Below are 24,584 nucleotides of genomic sequence, written 5' to 3' on the forward strand. Positions count from 1 at the left end.
AATTTATAGGAGACAAGTTGATACTTAAATGACATATACCTCCAAACTCCACTTTGTATCCTGATTCATGAAAAAGCTATCTCTGAGCAATACAATCTAATGAAAATTTTTATAATTATAATACATTTTCGTGCTTAGCAGTAAAAGTAGCAGTAATGGCATACTATTTCCCGCATACTCTGCCAATTGGGATTTCACAAACTATGTAACTATGAAACTATATTTCAGTGGGAAGACCCGTCTTTTCCTGTTAGTCAAAGTCATAATTGACCCGTGTCTAATCTGGCCTGTGTTCTGCTCACCCGGAGTGTGTGCTGGTAAGCACTTTGAGGCTTGCGGCATTGCGGAGGAGCTTGTCAAGTGTGCTGACGATCTGTCCGAAGCGCGGCCTCATGTTCCGCTCCTTCACCCAGCACTCCAGCATGAGCTGGTGCAGCACTGCGGGGCAGTCCATGGGAGGAGGCAGCCTGTAGTCCTGCTCCACTGCGTTCATTACCTACAGCATTAACAGACAGAGCAATTACACTGTCCTTTTGCATTAGGACAAACTCGGCAGTATGCAGAGTTTTATTAGGCATAAAGTATATGACCAGAATGTTACAATCGTTAAACCATAATAAATACTAATAGGGTTGAAAAAAAGAGCATCTAAGAATAAAACACATAGTGTTGTGCTTGCAATATAGACAAAACAGCATACACTATAGCACTGAATAGAGATAATAAACATTTTGATAAAAGAGATTAGTATTAAATGTGAAAGGATGGATCTCATGAAATCTGTCAGGAATTTGTCTGGGACATATTTCACCACATAGTCAAAATAAAGGAATATAATAATATTTTGCTTACACAAAAAGAAGGGCCCATTAAAAAAAAGGACTATTAATATTTACTCTTTTTATACAAACCCATTATCAAATTTCATTAACGTAATTTTAAAAAGTCATTCTCATATTATATTAAATTATTAAAAATGTGAAGTGTTTAGTGTTCAGCATAGTTGTAATTGTAGTATATGTTGTATTATCATTTATTTGATAAAGGTAGTAGAAATATATATATATATATATATATATATATATAAATATATATAGTAATTTTTATTTAAAATGCCGATACTGATTTAAATCAGCATATACAGGTGCATCTCAGAAAATTAGAATATCGTTTTTTTTGTTACTTATTTCAAAAAGTGAAACTTTCATATATTCTAGATTCACTGCATGTAAAGTAAAACATTTCAAAGGTTTTTTTTGTTTTAGTTTGGATGATTAGAGCTTACAGCTCATGAAAGTCAAAAATCCAGTATCTCAAAATATCAGAATATTTCCTAAGATCAATCAAAAAAAGGATTTGCAAAACAGAAAAGTTCAAGTTCTTTAAAGTATGTTCATTAATGCACTCAATACTTGGTCGGGGCTCCTTTAGCACAAACTCCAGCATCGGTGAAGTGTGGCATGGAAGCGATCAGCCTGTGGCACTGCTGAGGCACCATTGAGCCTTCAGCTCATCTGTATTGTTGGATAGACTGGTTCTCATCTTTCTCTGGAAAACATCCCATAGATTCCATATGGGGTTCAGGTCAGGCATGTTGGCTGGCCAATCAAGCACAGTTATATCATGGTCAGCAAACCACTTGGAAGTGGTTTTGGCATTGTGGGCAGGTGCTAAAGTCCTGCTGGAAAAGGAAATCAGCATCTCCATAAAGCTTGTCAGCAGATGGATGCATAAAGTGCTCCAAAATCTTGATGGTCCACTCCTTGTGAAGCTCTCCCAAGTGTTTGAATCGGCTTTGCTTGACAGTATTCTCAAGCTTGCAGTCATCCCTGATGCTTGCGCACCTTTCCTACCCAATTTCTTCCTTCCAGTCAACTTTGCATTTAATATGCTTTGATACAGCACTCTGAACAGCCACCCCTTTCAGTAATGACCTTCTGTGACTTACCCTCTTTGTGGAGGGTGTCAATGATTGTCATCTGGACCATTGCCAAGTCAGCAGTCTTACCCATTATTGTAGTTTCAAAGAACAATAGATACCTGGAATTTATACTGTAGGGATGGTCATTTAATGAAACTCAAATGTAAAAATTCGAATATTTTGAGATACTGGATTTTTGACTTTCATGAGCTGTTAGCTCTAATCGTAAAAAAAAGATATATATATTTACATGTAATGAATCTAGAATATATGAAAGTTTAACTTTTTGAAATAAGTTACCAAAAAAAACAACTTTTTCACGATATTCAAATTTTTTGAGATGCACCTGTATATGAGAGTCACCACTGAGAATTATCGGGGAAAAAAACAACAAAAAAACAAACAAAACCCCAAAACAAAACAAAAAACTACCTTTTATTTGATCAAAGTTGTGTTTTTTATTGTTAATAAATAAAATAAAAGTATGAATAATTGCTATTAATAAAAATAAGAATTAATATATTCATTATATTAATATATAATAACTACATATATATATATATATTAATATAATTATTTTACTATATAAATAATCATAAATGCATTATAATAAATGCATGGAAAATGTAATTCTCATTGCTGTGATGCAAACAAATAATATATCTTTTAAATATTAAATATTAAGTGTTTAGTGTAGTATTTATTGAATTACCTATATTATTATTATTAAAAATAATACAAAAATAATACAGTATTTTTTCTGTTGTTAATACTGTAACACAATGATTTTCTTAATTTAATTTCCGCAGAAATATATAAAGTATTTTATATAAATCTAAAGCGCTATATAAATGCATCATTCATTCATAATATGAGAATTACAGGGATTGATGAGAAAATCCGGATACATTAGAGTATTCAAATTTTGAAAAGAAATATGACTAATTGTCATGAAAATAATGTCACAATATAAAATAGTTTAAACATCCAAAATCCAATTTCTTCTCATTTTGGACTAAAATGTCACCTAAACATGAGATTTCATGAGATTAATCTGTAAAGTAACATAAAAGGTTGACATACATCTTGATTGCTCATGTCCCAGTATGGCCGCTCCCCGAATGACATAACCTCCCACATCACGATCCCGTAGCTCCACACATCACTCGCAGAGGTGAACTTTCTGAATGCGATGGCCTCGGGGGCGGTCCAGCGGATTGGGATCTTTCCCCCCTACACAATTACACACATACACACAGAGAAGCCATTAAATTCAAACACAGACTTTAAAACCAACGACATGGCTTGAGTCTTCAGCTGCCTAATTAGCGCTAAGACTCGGCCCCTACTCACGGCTTCCTCCCCACGGGGCACCCGGCTGGGTTCATTAATCTGAGATGAAAACCAGTAAAAATAAAATGGCAGGAATCTAACTAGAAACATAACGGTTTGATCTATCCCTCAAACAGACAACGTGAACGGGAAGACTAATCAATACACTGATCCAAGCAAAGTACGAGCTAAATGAGCATGCTATAGTGCTAAATCTTCACTGACTACTAACGACACAAATGTTTACTTAACATTTTTAGCCAAAAGAGTTGATGTAGATGCTAAAAATAAATGAAAGGATTTATTCGGGATTCTAGTCATTCAATTCCCTTATCCGTAGCTTATCATGTCGGACACACTGAACAAGCCATCACGTACTGTACTGACTACATCCATATGTTTCCAACAGACAGAGATAGAGACAGGCTTCTTCCACATATCAAGTATGCCATCTGTACTCCTGATTCTGATGGTCAAGGCTGTTCTTATCAATTCTTAATGCACACTGTATCTGTAAAGCGCAGATATCGCCACATTTCTGTCAGGCACCTGGATTTCGATCAAATGCTCTCTGAAAATTCCCTCAGAGACTGAAATCCACAAAACATGATTTCATGGGGTCTTTCAGGTTAATAAACTAACAAAAAATTCCAAAGAGCACCATGCTAACATGGTTTTGGAGATGTATCGAGTACATAAATACCACAGCCTATGCAAGGTATAATAGTATCCTTTGAAATAACATGTACTGTAAATACCATGGTATGGTAATCGTTAAATATTATGGTGTAAAGCAAAGTACCATGGTATTGCCAACTGATATCATGATTACCAATTAAAATACAAATGATAGCACCATCATCTATGCTAACATACACAACTAACATAGTTAGTTGTAATAATAGCAATAATAATATAGTAATAATAGTATAATAACATAATAGTTAATAAAATGGACCATGGAAAACTATATATATTTTTAAATTGCATCTCATCTCAACTCAACTCAAATGTATTTATATAGCACCACTAAAAACAACAATTGTTGACCAAAGTGCTGTACAATAAATCAAATATCATCAACATTAACACCATAAACAACATGAATTACAGCAAAGAAAACACCAGACACAGCACAATTAACTATACAATTAAAAGCCAGAGAAAAAAAGATGGGTTTTGAGTTTTGCTTTAAACTCATGCAGTGTAGAGGCAGTTCTAATAAAAACTGGTAGGCTGTTCCAGAGTTCCATGGCCTGGAATAGCTAAAGTTATGTCCATTTTATTAAATTAAATTAAATTAATAATACATTTTTATATGATTATTTATTTTATTATTTATAAAGGAAAGAACTGTCTGTACTAAGTGTACTGGTTACCAATTTGTACAGACAAAGTACTTAAGATAAGCTACTATAATGGCTTAGTGGGGATTGTAGGATTTATTGGAACAGGGATATTTCATTATTGCTTTTGTATTATTATGTAAAAAGAGCAAACAAGCGTGACCTTAACCAAACTCACCAATGAGCTGGTGTAGGTGGGGTCCGACGAGTTCTCATCCAAAAAGCGAGAGAGGCCAAAATCGGACACTTTGCACACCAGGTTGCTGTTGACAAGCACGTTGCGGGCAGCCAGGTCACGGTGGACAAAGTTCATGTCGGACAGATACTTCATGCCAGCTGCGATCCCCCTCAACATGCCAACCAGCTGCGTTACAGTAAACCTGCCATCGTTCAGCTGAGCGGGAACAGTACAATAGAAGAGGGAGAGTGACATTAACAGATGTAAACACGGCACTACACCAGTTCTACTCGTTCTAATCAGCCTGACTCTGACAGAGCCGCTGGACTAATTCTACTCGCAGCAGCCCGTAATCTTCTTCAGAGTATCAGGATGCCAATGCTATGAAGAAGTGTTTCCACAAAGCTAATCCTCATGGAGGAATTTCCTTTGCAATAGCACTGAATATTTGAAAGCGTAATTCAATTACACACTTCACATAGAATATCAAAGCCACATGTTTTCATTTTCATATTCTGAACGGAGAAACTCTGAAGCGGTGGGCTGCAAGTCTGTTCGGATAGGATCAGAGCAGGAATAAAACAATGCTAAATTCTAATAATAAAACGCAAATGACCATATTATCGTACAGAGTTGGGACAGCAAAATAAATGGGCTTATCGGCAACTCCATTTGCTATCACGTCAATGGCCGTGCATCAAATAAATCTCCACTGCATTTTGGCATAAATTAGAAGATATGATCCAAACTACATTAAATATAGGTTCACATGCAACATAGATTAAACAGTGCCTAATAGACATTTAAAAATTAATAACAAATTAAGGGGGAGGGGGTATAATTTAATATTTTTATTGAGACAGAGCTTATTAAACTGATCAAAAGGGACATTTAAAACATTTATGCTACAAAAGATTTCCATTTCAAATAAATGCTGCTCTTTTGAATATAATATTATACGTATATAAATATACAAGTTTCTTGAGCAGCAAACCAGCATATTAGAATGATTTCTGAATGATCGTGTGACACTGAAGACTGGAGTAATGATGCTAGAAATTCAGCTTTATATCACTGGAATGAATTACACTGTAACATATATTAAAATAGAAAACTATTTTTTAATAGTCCTTAATATTATTTAATATTTTCACTGTATTTTTGATCAAATAAAATGCAGCCTTGTTGAGCATAAGAGAGAGAGATCTTGTCTTTTATTAAGGTTTTATGTCCAACATAAAAAAGTAATGCTACAGCCCAAGTTCGGGTGTTAAAAGAAACCTCTAAGGGGAAATTCACAAGTCTACTGTTCACAAATAGCACATGGTTCATGCTAAGCCTCCAAGCAAAAGGACATCATCACGTCTGTAGCCATTCTCACTTGGTTTGGCTCCAGTGACGATAAACATTCTGGTACGAGATTTTGATGTTGATGCTTTTTTTTTCTTCTAAATTTGAAGATGAATCATGCCAAAGCTTGTTCTTACAGATATTTTTAGAAGCGTGTTTGTGTGCATGCGTGGAAATGAGTGCGCTTGTGTCCCTGGCTGGACTTTGTGTGAGTACAAGCTGTGCCGTAGGAAGATGTCGGGGAATGATGGACTGGTTGGGTGGGCTTTAAGTTGTGTCATCTGCTTGGTGGTCAGACAGAGCAAGAACATCCCACCTCTGGATGTCTGAACTGTTTATCAAGTGTTACTGTAGAAACTGAGGGACTATACAAGTTCTCACAAGATTATTATGGTATTTTTAAGGTTTTGAAATGCCAGACGTTGACACAAGTTAAAGGTGAAGCAAGGTTCTGTCTAAAGAACCATGAATAACTGTTTAATGCTGAGGGGTTATCAAATTCCCCTGTCAACGCAAAAGAAGTTCTGGCTTACTTTAAGTTATGTAAAGTAATGTGACGTGCTTCAGATTGAAACAGAATATTCAGTGAAACTTGATTTTGTCCATCGGGAATTGATTGAAAGGGTTATTACATTTTGATGAAAGATTATGAAGCCAAGCTTTTTTTCTTCTTCTTAGCACCAGGCTAAAGGAAAGGCGTAGGCCTGAATATTTCTCAAAAGCTGCACATTTTTGAAAACGCTGGGTCTTTTTCTTTCATTCTTTTTAATGTATGCACTGCAGCAATTTTTATTGCAATGACACTTGATTTAATATGCGATTGATGTATTTTAACACCTCATCTAGACCGCACGCGAGCAATGCAACACGACTCAACAGTTTCTTTCATTATAATGGGAGTGTTCTAGTTCGTCACATTGCGTTGCCAGCAGTATAAATGGGGTGCATTTTAAAACGCTTTGTGTAGAATTGAGTAGAATTTGTGTAGAACTGAGTCTCAAAGACACAGATTGTGGGATGGTTTGAGGTGAGAAAAAACTACAACATTCTCTACATTTATTATAAAGCATTTATTAAATGTCAAAGCTAAAGTGGTCTATTTTATGCGTAGCAGTGGGTACTTTTCAGCCAAAACCAGTGAAATTTGTCATTTTGAATCACTCACAGCAATGATGGCACCATGGACAGGTACAAGGAAAAAATGTAGGGAAAGAAAGTGAATTTCACAGTTGATTTCAACTCTGTAAAAGAGGAATATTAGACTAGATGCATACTGATATACTGATTTGATGAGTTTGACTGAGATGCAGGTGTGTAATTAACCCTTACATTATGTCCTGGGTCAGTTTGATCCATAACACATTTTTGAGTTGTCAGAAACACTTGTAAACCTAGGATTTATTTATTTATTTATTTTTTTGAGAAATTGTATTTCTCATTTAGGGTCATGAACATGCCTGCAAAGTTTCAACTCTCTGAAATGTTGTGGAACATGCATATACAATTTCTATTGCGATTTTCATGTTAATGGGTCAGTTTGGCCCTCAAATTTCATGATTTCTCAACTACTAGCTCTGAACTATCAGTTCATGCATGTGAATTTCGCCAAGAATCAATCTTTGCATTGCTAGTGCTCTACTGTTTTAGTTTCAGGAAAGCACACAAACTAAATTTGGTAACAGTTTAGTGTAGGGACCAATTCTCACTATTAAGTAGTTGCTTATTAGCATGCCTATTATTAACATATTGGTTGTTTATTAGTAATTATAAAGCACATATTCTGCATGACCATATTCTACATCCATAATCCTACCCAATACTAAACTTCTACCTTACTAATCATTAATAAGCAGCAAATTAGGAGTTTATTGAGGCAAAAGTTGTAGCTAACGGTTTGTTAATAGCGAGAATTGGACCTTACAATAAAGTGTGACCCAAATTTGAAGTCAAATAAAATATTTAAAATACTGTTAAGAAAATTCTATTTTTTTTTTTGAAAAACAAATGTTTAAATACAGTTTTAAAAATCATGTGTTTTCATGTTTACTTGTGTGAGAACTGTTAATGTTAAATATTTACTGTTTTTACCTGATTTTTTTGTTTTGTTTTTAATAGTGTGATTTTTATTGAATCCAGTTACATAACAAACATAATGATTATACCTAGAAATTTAACATAATACATGGTTTAAAACAAGCTTTAAAGTTTCTTTTTTTATGATCAATTTGTATGTTTAGATGGCTTCTTTTATTTATATTCATATTTCATAGTTTTTATTTTATTTACTTTTCTTGTTACTATTACCAGTTTAGCATGCATGTGCTGTAAAGGCCTCTGGTGAATGAATATTCCATACATTTGATTGTCTTTTATTCCAGTTTTAGTTATTAAAGCAGTATACATTTGATTGTGGACTTTATTAGTTCCAGAAGAAAGTGTATTATGCATTATGATGAACAAGAATGGTAACCTTTTTAAGAATTAGCCAATATTTTTGTCAAATGTACCAGTGAGGAAATTTAACAGGGTTAGAAACATGTTAACCTGGATAACTTAGCTTAAGTTATAAACTAATATATAACTAATGATGTCTGAAATGCCCATGGGCTCAGCTCCTGATGCTGTTTACTGAGAAAGCAAATAAGTAAGGCTAATGCAATAAAGCAGTTTTGCATTAAATATGATCCCATTCTTACTCTTAGGAAGGAGTCGAGTGCTCCGTTCTCCATGAACTCCGTAACAATAAGCACCGGGCAACTCCTGGTCAGAACGCCCTCCAAGTGGATGACATTGGGATGGTCAAACTGGCCCATGATGCTGGCCTCGCTAAGGAAGTCTCGTCTCTGGCGCTCCGTGTAGCCCGCCTTCAGCGTCTTGATGGCCACGGTTGTTTCCTTTCGGCCAGGCTGCTTGAGTCGGCCTCGACACACCTCCCCAAACTCTCCTGAAGGAATGGAACAGAGGAAGAGGAGAGAGGGAGTGGGGTGGGGTGGGGGTGTGAGGGAGAGGGAGGATTATTGGTTTGAGCTCAGGATCAAAAAATCATTTGAGGGAAGAAATGATGCACCGCTGAAAACCAAGGAAAGTGCGAACGAGATAAAAGAACGGATAGCAGCAGTTTAGGGTTTGAATAGGCAGGGGACAGATGGAGAGAGAGGGTGAGAGAGGAGTTTAGGGACACGCTGTGGAGAAGGAGGAGACAGGAATTTAAGGGTTGTGGGAGTTTTGGGCCTGGATTCTGGATGTGAAAGTTTGAAATGAGGTGGAGGGAATTGATTCAGATCGAAAACATGGGAGTGGCCAAACACAAGCACAGGGATAGATAAATAATAATAAAAAAACATAGGTAAAGGCAGCAAGCAGCATGCATATGGTTAGTTACAGAATAAACACTCTACTTCATCTCTCAAGAATATGGTTTATTATAAACAATTATAAATAAATATTGTAAAATATTAATTCCTAGGCAGTGGTTCTTAAATGGTAGGTTGCACATCTGTTCTTATAGGGATTATGGACATAAAGGACAAAAACACTTAATGTAAATTATAGAATGCAACTAAGTTATTAAGCAGCTGTTTTCCACACTGATAATAATAACAAATGTTTCTTGAGCATCAAATCAGCATATCAGAATGATCCTTCAGAAATCATCTGACACTGAAGGCCATGGATAATGTAGCTTGGCATTGAAATTGTAACAACATTTCACAATACTAGTATTTTTACTTTAATTTGGATTAAATAAACATAGCCTTAAAGGGGTCATATGATGCGATTTCAATTTTTCCTTTCTCTTTAAAGTGTTACAAGCTCTTGGTGCATAAAGAAGATCTGTAAAGTTGCAAAGACTAAAGTCTCAAATCCAAAGAGATATTCTTTATAAAAGTTAAGAGTCAGCCACGCCTACCTAAAACGCCTCGTTCTAACACGCCCCCACATATCTACGTCGATATGTGGGAAGATCTGCATAACGCCACCCAAATGTTCACACAAAGAAAGAAGGCGTAACTTTTATTCTCGCTGTAGTATTGTTGTTGCCGCCGCCATGTCATGAAGGCACTGTGTGATTCGGTGTGAAAGCGAAACTTTGTTTGGTCTTCCAAAAGAGGACGATATCTGCTTCGTCATGCCTGGAGCTGATCCGTGCTGGTTGCTGAGGATATACTAAAACTTTGGGCTGTGGATCGCCGGATCGGCTTTCACCGTGGACGAAGCAGAGTCGTCACATGTCCTTCCGGATGCTCCTTCATTCTCAAGCCCACCCGCCTCTGCTCACTATAGCCCCCGGCCTCTGCTCACTCTAGGCCGCCGTGTGTGACGCTGTATTTCGTTGTGAAAATGAAACTACTTTGGTTGGCCTTCCAAAAATGGACACGACTAGAATTCAGTGGTTAAGTTGTACAAACCCAATTCCAAAAAAGTTGGCCTTGTCCCAACTTTTTTGAGATGTGTTGATGCCATGAAATTTAAAATCAACTTATTTTTCCCTTAAAATGATACATTTTCTCAGTTTAAACATTTGATATGTCATCTGTTGTATTCTGAATAAAATATTGAAATTTGAAACTTCCACATCATTGCATTCTGTTTTTATTCACAATTTGTACAGTGTCCCAACTTTTTTGGAATCGGGTTTGTATTTACAACACTGTTCCAGAACACTTCAACCCAAATATTCAGATGTGTGCAGTGCATTTTATGGAGGACTGTTTACTGATCCTGGGAGAGTAGACTACAATACCGGCTGTTCTGACTCAAAGACTGCAAGTACGTTTTTTATATTTAAAGAGTTTTTATATTTTATATATTTAAAGCACGTTTTTTGGGCAGTGTAGAGTAGTGCTTGTTGTTTGTCATTCGCAGTCAGCGCAGACATGGTTTTATGTTTACGCGGCACGATGCAACGCAACGCGTAAAAAGACAGTATAAGTCATTATAATCCATAATTATGTCCCCACCGGATGCAACGAATGTCTAGTTTATAATGGGTTTTCATGTTATTGAATCATCGCTATGGCCTGACAGGGCATCATTACAATATGGTGAGGGGCATAACATTTCCGTTTCTTGAGGTATTCGGCCAATCACAGCAGACCTCGCTTTTTCAGATCGATGAGCTTTGTAAAAATCGACGCGTTTCAGAAAGGCGGGGCATAGAGAAGAAACTATAATGTACAGTATGTGGAAACTAATGTGTTTTTTAACCTTAAACCACATAAACACATTTCATTACACCAAATACACAAAATAATGTTCTTTTTAGCAGCATCATATGACCCCTTTAATGAGCCTTCTTTTAAAAACATTGAAAATTCTTACCAACCCCAAACTTATGAACAGTGGTATATGATTTTTTTTTAAATATTGTTAGACATATGCAGTTCATGGTAATATTAAATAGCAATGTTTGGTTTTAAAGACTCTTTGTTAATTTTGTATGATAAATACTTTTAAAATCTGATTCCTGAAGCAAAACCAGTTTAAAACCAGTGCTCCAAGGCATGCCTGAAAACACAGTTAGAGAATTCCAGCAAACTTGAATATTTTATAGGTTTATGTAAAATTAGATATCAGGTGTTAGTATATTCTTCGTTAATCAGAAAGGCCTGTTTTTAATACTGATAAATGTGGTTTACCTGCTCCAATGACTTCCTCTATCTTCACACATGAGATGTCAATCTCTCGGGCAAACTCATGAACGGCCTCATTCGGGTCTTCATATGTAAAAGGGTCAATGTAAACTTTTACACCGGGGGATACTATAACCAAAAGACGAAGAATGTTTTTTAGTTCATTCTTTTGGTAATTTTTATTATTATTTATTACTTTAAATAGGCTAGGTACACTCTTAAAAATAAAGGTGCTTCACGATGCCATAGAAGAACCTTTTTGTCTAAATGGTTCCATAAAGAACCTTTCTGTTTCACAAAAGGTTCTTCAGATTATAAAAAGGTAAGAAAGAGATGGTTCTTTAAAAAAATGTTGACTGAATGGTTCTTTGTAGAACCGAATATGGTTCTTCTATGGCATCGCTGTGAAGAACCTTTGTAAGAGTGTACACTATAAAAATGATCTAATAGAGATCTCAAAACGAAATGTTTTAGGGAAACATAATACAGCCCAATGTGCAAATACAATTAGGGACTTACTATTGTTTTTCATTATAAATGACATTTTTTTACTATCAGAACCTCCATAATTTTCTGCTGTATTGTTAAATACAGATGTATATTTTGACATTAAATTATATGGTAATACATACTTTTTGTTTGCATCCAAAAACATATATTTTACAGTCAAATTATGTTCCATTATTTTACCACTGTATATACTTACGTTTAACTAATTAACATATTTTTCTTGTAACATTTTTGCATTATTTTCTTATTAAAATTAACATATGAACACAAATTAATCTTGATACTATAGGCTGTCCCCACATGTGACCCTGGAGCACAAAACCAGTCTTAAGTCGCTTGGGTATATTTTTAGCAATAGCCAAAAAAACATTGTTTGGGTCAAAATGATCAATTTTTCTTTTATGCCAAAAATCATTAGGATATTAAGTAAAGATCATGTTCCATGAATATATTTTGTAAATTTCCTACAGTAACTATATCAAAACTTCATTTTTGATTAGTAATATGCATTGCTAAGAACTTCATTTGGACAACTTTAAAGGCATTTTTCTCAGTGTTTTGATTTTTTTGCACCCTCAGATTCCAGATTTTCAAATAGTTGTATCTCAGCCAAATATTCTCCTATCATAACAAACCATACATCAATGGAAAGCTTATTTAGTCAGTGTATATCTGTATAATCTGCTGATGTATAAATCTCAATTTCAAACAATTTACCCTTATGACTGGTTTTGTGGTCCAGGGTCACACATGTCACAATACAATGTGACATATTTTTTTAAAGCTAATTTTCACAAGCTTTCTCTTGTCACAGCAATAAATGTGTACAGCAAGAAATATGTTTTTGGCAAACAGTGCAGATATACTCACCGTACTGCTGCAGTTTTTCAGTATACTCCAGCTCAGAGCCAGTACGCTGCCGTCTGTAACCAGATTATACACACACTGAGAGTCTGGTTTAAGACTGGATTTACACACTACAGGCACAAAAAAATGTAACTGGGGCATTTTGTGAAAGAGAACATTTGAGTGCTTTAGGTATTTCATATGCTTCAATCATCAATTATGTCCCTCAAATTGCACGAAAAGCTAGTTTTATCAATCTAAACTTACGCAGGTAATGCACTTTCTAAACGCCTATGATTTCTCGATTTCGCAATACGGTACATGCAGGATTCAAAGGCCGGGTCACCACAACAAGCGGCACGAAATGTCGACATGTCATCGCTTCAAACCAGAACGGCTCCATTCCACGGTTCAGATGAGCCAAAATGTAGGATGCACTCCAAAAACAGTAAGTCAATTAACACCAAATCATAGGTTGAGTCTTAAGCAAGGAACAAATAACCAGGCCCAAGAACATACATGCTAATCTTTGCTGGGTTCATGCCTGTATCAAGTATCTGAAGACAGTGAACAGTATATTTAAATCTCGGCCGTCTCATTAAGATCTCTTTGTTTCGCTAACTCTGCATAAGTAGTGTGTTTGAAAGGGAACGGGAGCAAAGGGGCCTATTGGAATTCACCATCTGTGGGATTCCTTTTGTCTCTTGACCTGTGCTAACAATGACGCCTGCTGCTAATTAGCATCTCATCTCCAATTTAAATGTCAGAAGGAAAAGAATGACGCTTCAGCGCACACACACACACACACACACACACAAAGAACACATTAGGATACTAGCGCAGAGGGCATGAATGAGAGAGAAGAAAGAGCTTGAAGCGGAGAGGAGGAGACGCTTTGGCACAACAAGGCGGTCACAGTCAAGAAGAATGTGTCAAATAGACACAGTGGCAGTCTGCCGTCTCTGGAGTGATTGGCAATGTCCCAGTCTTCGCTCGGATCTGGGCGAAGTGGCCTCAAATGAGCATCTTGTGAGAGTCTCATAAACATCCGAAGTCAGACGCACTTTGAAGTCTGTTTTGCTGTTCCTATCTGATCTCATTTTGCTGTTGGGCTATTGAGTTTGTTTGACACCAAGTACTGAGGCATTGAAATGATAAACAATACAAATAGCTCTTTGCTAAATCAACATGAAATCTAAATGGACCCTGTTTACGTTCTTACTACAAGTTCCTGGTCTAAAGGCGTGGAAATTTTGCAAGCCAAAAAGGCCATTGTCTGTTGTCAACAGTTTCAAATATTCAAATCAAGCAGCTTTTGGTTGGTAAGTCTGGTGAATCCGTGTGACCAACTTGAATATGTTGCGAAATCTGCATGGGGAAATCTTTCACTCTCATGCAAAATTCTTGATCACATGGATTCCTTCCGGAATTAACGTTTTTTCAATTTTTTTCACGTTTGGAGGGTTCTCAGAAACATAATTTGTCATAGTTGGTTAAACTTCTATAGTGGTGAGCAGAAATTACAACAAATATAATTGTTGTGTTCCCATTTCCTCCAGTAGCAAAAGGAAAAATGCACAATAGTATTTCTTTGACTTTACAAATGAGTATTACAAATGAAAAGCAGAAAGACATCAAATCTGCTGTCACTAAAAGACTTGGGTCATATATATACAGTATATATATGTATATGTATATGTGACCCTGGACCACAAAACCAGTCTTAAGTGTAAATTTTTCGAAACTGAGATTTATACATCATATGACAGCTGAATAAATAAGCTTTATTAGGATCTGACAATATTTGGCCGAGATACAACTACTTGAAAATCTGGAATCTGAGGGTGCAAAAAAATCTAAATATTGAGAAAATCGCCTTTAAAGTTGTCCAAATGAAGTTCTTAGCAATGCATATTACTAATCAAAAATTAAGTTTTGATATATTTATGGTAGGAAATTTACAAAATATCTCCATGGAACATGATCTTTACTTAATATTCTAATGATTTCTGGCATAAAAGAAAAATCTATCATTTTGACCCATACAATGTATTTTTGGCTTTTACTACAAACATAACCGTGCAACTTACGACTGGTTTTGTGGTCCAGGGTCACATATATTCACACACACATGCATTTATCAAATGTTTGCCTCACCATGCACCTTTCACTACACATTCATCAAATCTGCTGTCACTAAAAGACTTGGGTCATATATATACAGTATATATATGTATATGTATATGTGACCCTGGACCACAAAACCAGTCTTAAGTGTAAATTTTTCGAAACTGAGATTTATACATCATATGACAGCTGAATAAATAAGCTTTATTAGGATCTGACAATATTTGGCCGAGATACAACTACTTGAAAATCTGGAATCTGAGGGTGCAAAAAAATCTAAATATTGAGAAAATCGCCTTTAAAGTTGTCCAAATGAAGTTCTTAGCAATGCATATTACTAATCAAAAATGAAGTTTTGATATATTTATGGTAGGAAATTTACAAAATATCTCCATGGAACATGATCTTTACTTAATATTCTAATGATTTCTGGCATAAAAGTAAAATCTATCATTTTGACCCATACAATGTATTTTTGGCTTTTGCTACAAACATAACCGTGCAACTTACGACTGGTTTTGTGGTCCAGGGTCACATATATTCACACACACATGCATTTATCAAATGTTTGCCTCACCGTGCACCTTTCACTACACATGTTCCCATTTAATACCCTGTTTCAGCCACATTATGCAAGTAAAATTGATTCATGTTGACTTATTTTGATATTTTGAAGAATGTTGTAATCAATAGTACCCATAAAATGAAAATGTCCAAAGCAATGTTGGATTTTTTTTTAAATGTCTTGTTTTGTGGTCCACAGAAGAAAGAAAATTATATTGATTTGAATGATAACATAACCATCCCCTTTAAGTCATGTATGGGTGTTTATTAATAATACTTACTTAAGGCAGACAACAGCAATGACCACCATGGCAAGGATGACCACAAATCCAGCCGAGGCAGAGCCCACAATGAGCGGCAACAGGTCTTGCACTGACCGCTCTGGGTCATCTGTCAGATGAATTTAAATACATTTAGAATACCAATAATGGTAAAAATATGCAAAACTGCACTTCATATGCGATGTTTCTTTTCAAATCTATCAGGAAGAATACAAATAGACTGTTGCTGTTGACAAGGTAAGAGTTAATAAATGAATATGGATGGCATCGGATCATACAGCCTTGAAAGAATCTGATGCAAAATGTTTCAATTCATAATGAAATCTTTGACTTTGGGGTCTTTTTCTCTGGAGAAATATCTATGGAGCAGGAGATTTTAACCGAAGGATAAACAATTTGGATATTACAGAGATCTCATTTGTGATTATTTATTTTTTTCCTATAGGTAGGTTTACATGGTTTGACATATAAAACTGCACTTAGCCACTCAGTATCTTTGTAACAGATGCAAAAGAATGAAAAAGAAGAATACAAATAGACTGTTGCTGTTGACAAGGTAAGAGTTAATAAATGAATATGGATGGCATCGGATCATACAGCCTTGAAAGAATCTGATGCAAAATGTTTCAATGAAATCTTTGACTTTGGGGTCTTTTTCTCAGGAGAAATATCTATGGAGCAGGAGATTTTAACCGAAGGATAAACAATTCGGATATTACAGAGATCTCATTTGTGATTATTTCTTTTTTTCCTATAGGTAGGTTTACATGGTTTGACATATAAAAATGCACTTAGCCACTCAGTATCTTTGTAACAGATGCAAAAGAATGAAAAAGTCTATGTTCTTACCATACAGACTTGTACTGAAGTCTAGCGGGCTGCTATAGCGTCCGTAACCGGCTACGGTCCGAGCACGTACCTGCACGCCGTACACCGTGCCAGCTTTTAAACCCTCCACTTTGGCAGAAGTGTGCTGTGCAGTGACGGTGTGTGAGAACGACTCTCCCTGAGAAACAGAAACACTTAGAGATTAAAGGACCGAAACTAGACTCTTGAGTCATTGAATGCTTAGAGTGAATGTTTAGTTAACAGTTTTCACTGCAATTAGCGGATTAAAAGTATTTGAAAAGACAATCCTGGGCTAAAACTGTCATCCGAACACGTGGCCGCAAGTAAATCCTATAGACGAATTAAGCTCCACTCTTTTTAGAATTAGCCATTGGGTTTTGACCAGTGGCCATCTGTTGTTCCATTGTACTCCACTTTAAGACGAGCCAGGGTTACTTTGAGCTCAAGCCAGTTAAACCCATGCTGGGTGCCTGGTGTAATGTCATCTGGCTGGGGTTCAAGAGTTCTTCAGTCAGGGGTGATTTAGATGCACAGCAGTTCCTCACCCTCTCATGGTACTTGATCTCATAATCCAGGATCACGCCATTGGGCCGCTCTGGGGGCAGCCAGGAGAGGCTGAGAGTGCCAGCTGTGGCCCGCATTAAGTGGACGGTGGGGACCGCTGATGGAGCTGGAGGTGTTCAGAGATGGGGAGAGAAAAAGCAGAATAACTTTATTAGAATAACATCAGATTCTTTAAGGCTGTGACTCTTTACTGGTGGGTCGGGACCCATAAAGGGTCTCTAGTTAGTTCTGATAGAACGGACAGTTGGGAAATACAATTCTAAATGCAAATACTAAAATAAAACAAAAATCTGAACTTAAAATTGAAGAGAAAACACTGCATATCAATCTTTACAGGATTTTGGCTTAAGTGAATGAGCACAACTATGCAATATAAGAATAGTGCATTCTGATTACTGTGTGTAATAAACAGAAAATTACAAATAAAATATTTGCTGATCATTTTTATCATATTTCTTATGGGGCAATGGCAATGACAATGATTTCTTTTTCATTTATTCAAAGATGTGTACGTGCAACCTCTGATGAACATGTTTTGATAATTTCATTTTTTCCCCCCAAATATCAAAATGTCTAAATATGAAGTAGTCTAACATGACCTTTAATATATATATATATATTTTTAATAATTACAACTTTTGGCCATCAAGTAATAGTCATGTGGTGAGACTAACATGCAAAATGAATGAATGAATGAATGAATGAATGAATAAATAAATAAATAAATATAATATTATTATATTATATTATACATTTATTATTATATTATATGATATTATTAATGATTAATTATTATTATATTATATTACATTACATTATGTTATATTATATTATATTATATTTTACAATTTTATGGAAAGGCAAGCTTAGTTCAGATATGGTATGAATCCCCAAAAAATTATATTTGTGGAACAATTATTCATGATTTTTTAAAAACAAAACAAAAAGCAAATAAGTAAAAATAAATAAATAAATAAAGTAAAAATAATAAAATAAAGCTTTTAAAGTTCTTAATTTTTATTTTACTTTTTTTTACATCACATTTTACATCTTTACATTTAAAAAGGTTTTCAAAACCATATGAGGCCAACATGATTTCAAAGCGTACATTTCTTAGAACTTTAAAAGAAGTACTAGATTTCTCATTTTCTTTAGGAGGACACTGTTATTGGTCACTGACCCTTGTGCCAATGTTTTATAAAAGCCATTTGAGCCTGTGCTTTACTGTGATTTTACCTGTTTGGTGCAGTTTAAACAGTCTCCTGTGGTTTACTGGTTTATTAGACAATTGAAAATGAATGTCTCACCTGCTTGATTGGTGGTGATATTGACAGTGGCATATTGCGGGGTGGATGGGCTCTTGGGGGACACCCCATTGACAGCCTGGATCTCAAAGCTGTAATGGGTGTGAGCCTGTAGATTCCTCACCGCCGCCTGCCTCTCGGCCAGACCCAGCCGCCGCGGCGACACCTCCACGTTATCGTCACACCGTGCACAGGACTCGCCATCGTGCAGGCACTTCTTACACACCACGTTATACACCACATCACCTCTCCCGCCCAGTTCCCGCGGCTCAGACCACTCCAGTGACACTGAAGTCTCGTTCACGCTGGAGATCACGTTTAATGGAGCCGAGGGAACAGCTAGGAAGACAACGGTAAAGAGTTAAACTCGGGAAACATGTATAATTTAACAGGCCAAATATGATGTCCTGTTGTATGCACATACCCTACGGTCTATGTTTAGTCAGGAATAAAAAATACCATTTTGTAGATCGCTACACAGTATTCCAAGACTAATGAAAAAATCTGGAGCTTTAAAGTCAGACTGTCATTGGTTAAATAATCTAATTATTCTTGCATATTTGTTTCAAAAATAAGTTGTCTAATTTACAATGCACTCCATACCTAACTTGTCAGGGTCAAATCTCTAACCAACAAATCTTGCTCAGTGAATCATGATGTAAACTAATTAAATCCAGAGGCTGGATTTTCAAAGCACAACTGCCTAAGGAACTGGAAGCTTTGGTTACAATTATTGAAAAGGAATAATTTTTTTTTCATTTTTTTGTGCTTACCTCCAGCATAATTCCATTTTTTAAATTCATAAATAACATTCAGGCTTCCTAAAAAAACGTTCAAAAGAACGCCACTGAAAAAAATGCTCTCCAACTAGGGGATTTTGCAACACATTGCATCAATGTGTGAATTCATGTGATATTTCCAATTAAATCCATGTGTCAAGATTCGACAGTGCTGAAGCTAACCGCTTGTAATCGCACGCTTTATGTGCTAGATGCTGAGAACCGACAGGGTTACATTAGCGATCATGACCTTTTTATCAACACACTTTCCTGTGTCATTAGTCGCCACATCAAACGGGCCGAATGCACAGGACAGACCTTTTCAACATATAATTAGCACAATGTGGGAGCTATGTTAATTTGACAAGTGCTACTGATGATCATCACTTACTAGTGCAGGCGGTTTCAGGGGGGTCGCTGTCAGCGCGGTAGTAGCCGCTTTGACAAGGGCAAACGCTGGATGCCCTAGAGCTGGCCCGGCTGTTGGAAGGGCATGGCATACAAGAACCCTCGCCCTGTTTGGATTTGAAGGTCCCTGGGGTGCACGCTAAATAATCATAAAGAAAAGGGTGTGTTACATGTCATTTTCAAAAATAAACCTTAATAAAATGTATTTTATTATTGACATTTTTAAAAATTTGTACTAACAGTACTAACAGTACACTAAAGCTAACCTAAAAGATGCTTCTAATTTAATTTATTTTTAGTCAAAAATATTACTGATCATCACTGAATCAACCTAAATACGTTTGGTTACATAAACAAATCCAAATAGATATAGCTCCTTAATGGAATATTACAGGTTCAATACAAGTTTGTTTTTTTAAATAAAAAAAGAAAACAAATAGATAAAATAGAATTAGAATAGAGAGTGCTAGATGCAGAGGGTCAAATAGATGGGAGAGATGTGTTTTTAGCCGTTTCTTGAAGATGGCTAAAAGGACTCAGCTGCTCGGATTGAGTTTGGCCGGTCATTCCACCAGGAGAATTAATTAATTAACCTAATTAATTTGTAAGTGTTGGGAAGTTTTTGTGTTACCCAGTGGCTGGGTCTAATGCATAGATTTTAAAGGGGTCATATGATGCTTTTTTAAAGATCATTATTTGGTGTAACAGAATATGTTGACATGCTTTAATGTTCAAAAAACACATTCTTTTTCAAATACTGTACATTATTGTAGGTCCGCTATGCCTCTTTTCTACAAAGTCCCTCCTTCGGACAAGCGCAGTCTGCTCTGATTGGCCAGCTGACCCAGTGCATTGTGATTGGCCGAACACCGCAAGCACTCGTCGGAAAGGTAACGCCCCTTACCATAATCGCGAGCTTCATCTTTCAAAATAAATGTAAAGACAGAGCCCGAAAGGGGAACAGAGTCGCGTGACAGACACAGTGATGAAGCTGGTCTCTCTCGTTCTCTCTCTCACACACACACACGCGCACGCACTCACACACACGTTGCGCAAAACTCAGCATTTGAACAGTCAATAGCAAATACTTAAACTAATAACAAAACAGCAGCTGATTCAGAAGCGCCAAATTGTCATAGCAAAGTCAGAATTACCTCCTCTCCTAGGTTCATGAAACGGTCGTCCATAAAATGCATTGCTGTTCTGTTGTAAGTAATCTTAAAGATTCCTAAATGCATCTACTTTCTGGAAGGCCAAATAAAGTGCTTTTGCTTTCGTCTAGAAACACACAGCGTCTCCCTGACATGGCTGCTTCAACACTAACTGCAGTTACTGAAACCACGCCTTCTTTCTTTGCGTGCACATTTGGGCGCATTATGCAAATATTTCCACGTAGTGAGGTAGATATGTGGGGGCGTGTTAGAACGAGCCGTTTTAGGGGGGTGTGGCAGAGTCTTAACTTTGATAAAGAATATCTCTTCAGGGATCTTATCTACAATCAGCTTGTAACACTCCAAAGAGAAAGGAAAACTTGAAATCGCATCATATGACCCCTTTAATATTATTGTAAAAATGAATGGGTAAAATCAACCAATCACACTGGGTTGAAAAAACAACCCAACTTGCTGGGTCAGGTTAGCCTAACAATGTGTTCTGTCCTCTACTTACCCAGGCTAAAACTGGGTTTTAAATTAGTGTTATTTAGAGTGAAAGTTCAATCCATTGCCATGATAACGTAATGCCCAAAACTCTAAAACAACCATAAAAATGACAAGAACAACTTTACAGCTCAAATAATCCTCAAGTTTTAACAGAAGACTTAATGTGTTTTTCTATTATAAACTTCACATTTTTGCTTCAGAATCCTGCAAAATTGCCCCATTCACTTCCATTGTAAATGCCTTACAGAAACATCATTGCCATGACAAGATAATGCCTGAAACCCTAAAAAAAGCAAGAAAAAAAGCTCATAATTTACTCATGTTTTAGCAGAAGAATTAATGTGTTTTATATTATAAGCTTCACATTGCTGCTTAAATCAACACTGAACAGATTGGAGCTCAATAATGACACTATTGTCTTTTTAGAGCTGTTTACAGCAGAATTTGGATTTGTCTTGTATTTGATGAAGTTTGAATCATTGATTCCATTATTTTCCTGTTTATTATACCGTGAAGCTGCTTTGAAACAATCTCTGTTGTATAAACCGATTAAGGTGACTTGCCTTGCTTTTAAATCCTTCAGAAATCGGCTTCTGTTGTGTGTCGCACGTACCACAACTTTTCTTTTTTCTTTCTTTTTGTAATGGAGGTAATGAGAGGGATGACAAAATTATTTCTTGTAGAAATTAACATGATCAGTTGTTAGTTGAGCTTAACTTGTATCGAACCTGGAATATTCTTTTGAGGATAACACTTTTCCAGTATTGTGTCGGCACTTCATATCCAAAGTAAAATCTGGGTCATGAACCAGCTGCGAATAAAATATTTTTTCTATCGCAAAAACTGACACACTTAAGAATATAATCCAAAACATTTAAACCAAGAATGAATCACCCAAGCTCAGATAAAGTTTGTTTTCTAACTGCACCGTCGAGGCAAACTGTGATGCACTAAAGTCAGTCCGTTTCATTTGGAAAAAAATGGCTGATGTAACAGTCTGGCTGCTTTCTGATTTTCCTGTAAACAATCCACCACACCCGTGTCTCCTCACAAAACACTGCAGTTAATGGGGACCATGCCGAGAGATGTGTCCTGCATGTGACACCGCAGGTGAATTATAGCAAATACAGAAAAAAATCATCTTCAGTATTCCTCCCATGACACATATCGCTTCACGGCTAGTGTAATAAGACAGTGGAAAATCCAAGCGAGTGGCCCCTGCTCTCAGCCTTAACACGCGTGGCGTTACGCATTCAGACCGAGCGCAAGAACGAGACGGGAAGAGCTTTGAGAGAGAGAGAGAGAGAGAGAGAGAGAGAACATGCCCAACCTGACAGATAAATGTTAACTGGGCTTGGCTGTTTCCTTTCTCTGTGTGTGTGTGTGTGTGTGACAGTGGGCCTGCGGATTAAAGCTGGAAGGTGATAAAGGAAATTAAACGCACTCTCCATTGGCCACAGCGCATCTCACGGCTGTATAGCGCGGCCCGGGAGAGTCGTTTATCAGTCCTTTAAGGCAAGCTCTTAACCTTGAACAACCAGATGGAAACAAATGAGCCGCCACATACTGGCAATCTCAAAGGAAGTTCCCCTCTGTCCACCAGTTCCTTCCCAGAGAACAGTCCAGGAGGCCCGTCCAATTCACATTTTATTACTCGGAGCCCACCTCATCATTCGTTAGCACTCCCTCTCTCTCCTCCCCCGCTCTCTCTGTAGTCTATCTTTTAATTTTCCCCATTACTCTCCCAGACTCACGTCGGAGAATTGGTCTCGCCTTCTGCAGAACTATTTGTCTCTGGTATATCGCTCTGTTAGGACCCTATCAGATGTGTCAGTGGAAGCTGTAGGCTGCCGCTGTTGGCAGCTTTGTTCTCTGACACCACTGCAGTCCTCCACCCATTACTGAGACTCTCTCTCTTCTGTGCTGAGCCCAGATAAGGTCTGACTGTGAATCAGTACGGGCGAATCCTCGCATTGTTCTACAGATTCTGGACTGGCAGCCGATACTAGTCTTGTTGAGCTCCTAAATTCTGGCCTTTTCATATTCACCTAAAAATCCTATTAACCATTTTGGCCTTTAACCCCAGAATGCAAAGAGAAATCCAATTAGATAATAGCTTTATAACACTACTTCAAAGCCATGTGACTTTCTTTCTTCTATGGAATTCAAATTTCATTAATTACAAGTGAATTAATTTAATACAAGTGAACAAAAGAAGCATCATAAAGGTTTCATAAAAGCAGTCAATATGACTACTCACAAAAGGATTCCCATTTACATTTATTAAATGGAAAACAGAAAACTAATTTTCATTTTGGGTGAACTATTCATGTAATTGTATATGTGTGTTGTGAGTTGACTTTTGTGTGGACAAATCTGCAAAACCGTCTTTTGGGGATATTTGAAGGCATACTTAATTGATAAAAAAATTAAGACAATAATGTGTTTTTAAATAAAAAATGCTATGTTTTCTTTGCATATTATTGTTGTGGTGTAGATTTGATAAAATACACTGTAATTCAAAAGTTTGAGGCTGATAAGATTTTTAAAATATTTTTAACTAAGTCTCTTATTCTTACTGAGATTGCATTTATTTGATAAAAATACAGCAAAGATGGTAAAATTGTGAAATGTTATTTCAATTTAAACTGTTTTCTATTTGACTATATTTTAAAATGTAATTGATTCCAGTGATGGCAAAGCTGAATTACTCCAATTGTTTACCACATATACAAATGAACATATTTATGATACATAACACTGTCATGTATCGACACATTTACTTTATCTATTTGGAGCCACATGTTAATACAAACTCATTTTAACATAAAAATAGCAAACCACTAGTTCACATTATAAAAATACTTACCAGAGAAATTCTTTGAACGTCAAGAAGAAGCTACTTAATGTGAAAAATGTAGTTTTGTTATT

The 24,584-nt window shown here is 36.4% G+C and overlaps 1 protein-coding gene across 1 annotated transcript in view; it reads right to left on the reverse strand.

Annotated features, from left to right (window-relative positions):
* The window catches only part of ephb3a (eph receptor B3a), a 38,752-nt gene that overhangs the window by 5,038 nt on the left and 9,130 nt on the right, over nt 1-24,584 (reverse strand). Inside the window, exons 5-15 of the mRNA XM_016291535.1 lie at nt 19,976-20,131; nt 18,809-19,144; nt 17,483-17,607; nt 16,938-17,094; nt 16,089-16,197; nt 13,141-13,193; nt 11,767-11,889; nt 8,824-9,071; nt 4,778-4,993; nt 3,005-3,154; nt 303-496 (exon numbers count right to left, since the gene is read on the reverse strand). Coding sequence (XP_016147021.1) covers nt 303-496; nt 3,005-3,154; nt 4,778-4,993; nt 8,824-9,071; nt 11,767-11,889; nt 13,141-13,193; nt 16,089-16,197; nt 16,938-17,094; nt 17,483-17,607; nt 18,809-19,144; nt 19,976-20,131 — 1,867 coding nt within the window. The remainder of the gene's footprint in view (nt 1-302; nt 497-3,004; nt 3,155-4,777; nt 4,994-8,823; nt 9,072-11,766; nt 11,890-13,140; nt 13,194-16,088; nt 16,198-16,937; nt 17,095-17,482; nt 17,608-18,808; nt 19,145-19,975; nt 20,132-24,584) is intronic.

This window comes from Sinocyclocheilus grahami, unplaced genomic scaffold (genome assembly GCF_001515645.1).
Source record: "Sinocyclocheilus grahami isolate Dianchi unplaced genomic scaffold, SAMN03320097.WGS_v1.1 scaffold273.1, whole genome shotgun sequence".
Lineage (NCBI taxonomy): Eukaryota > Metazoa > Chordata > Actinopteri > Cypriniformes > Cyprinidae > Sinocyclocheilus > Sinocyclocheilus grahami.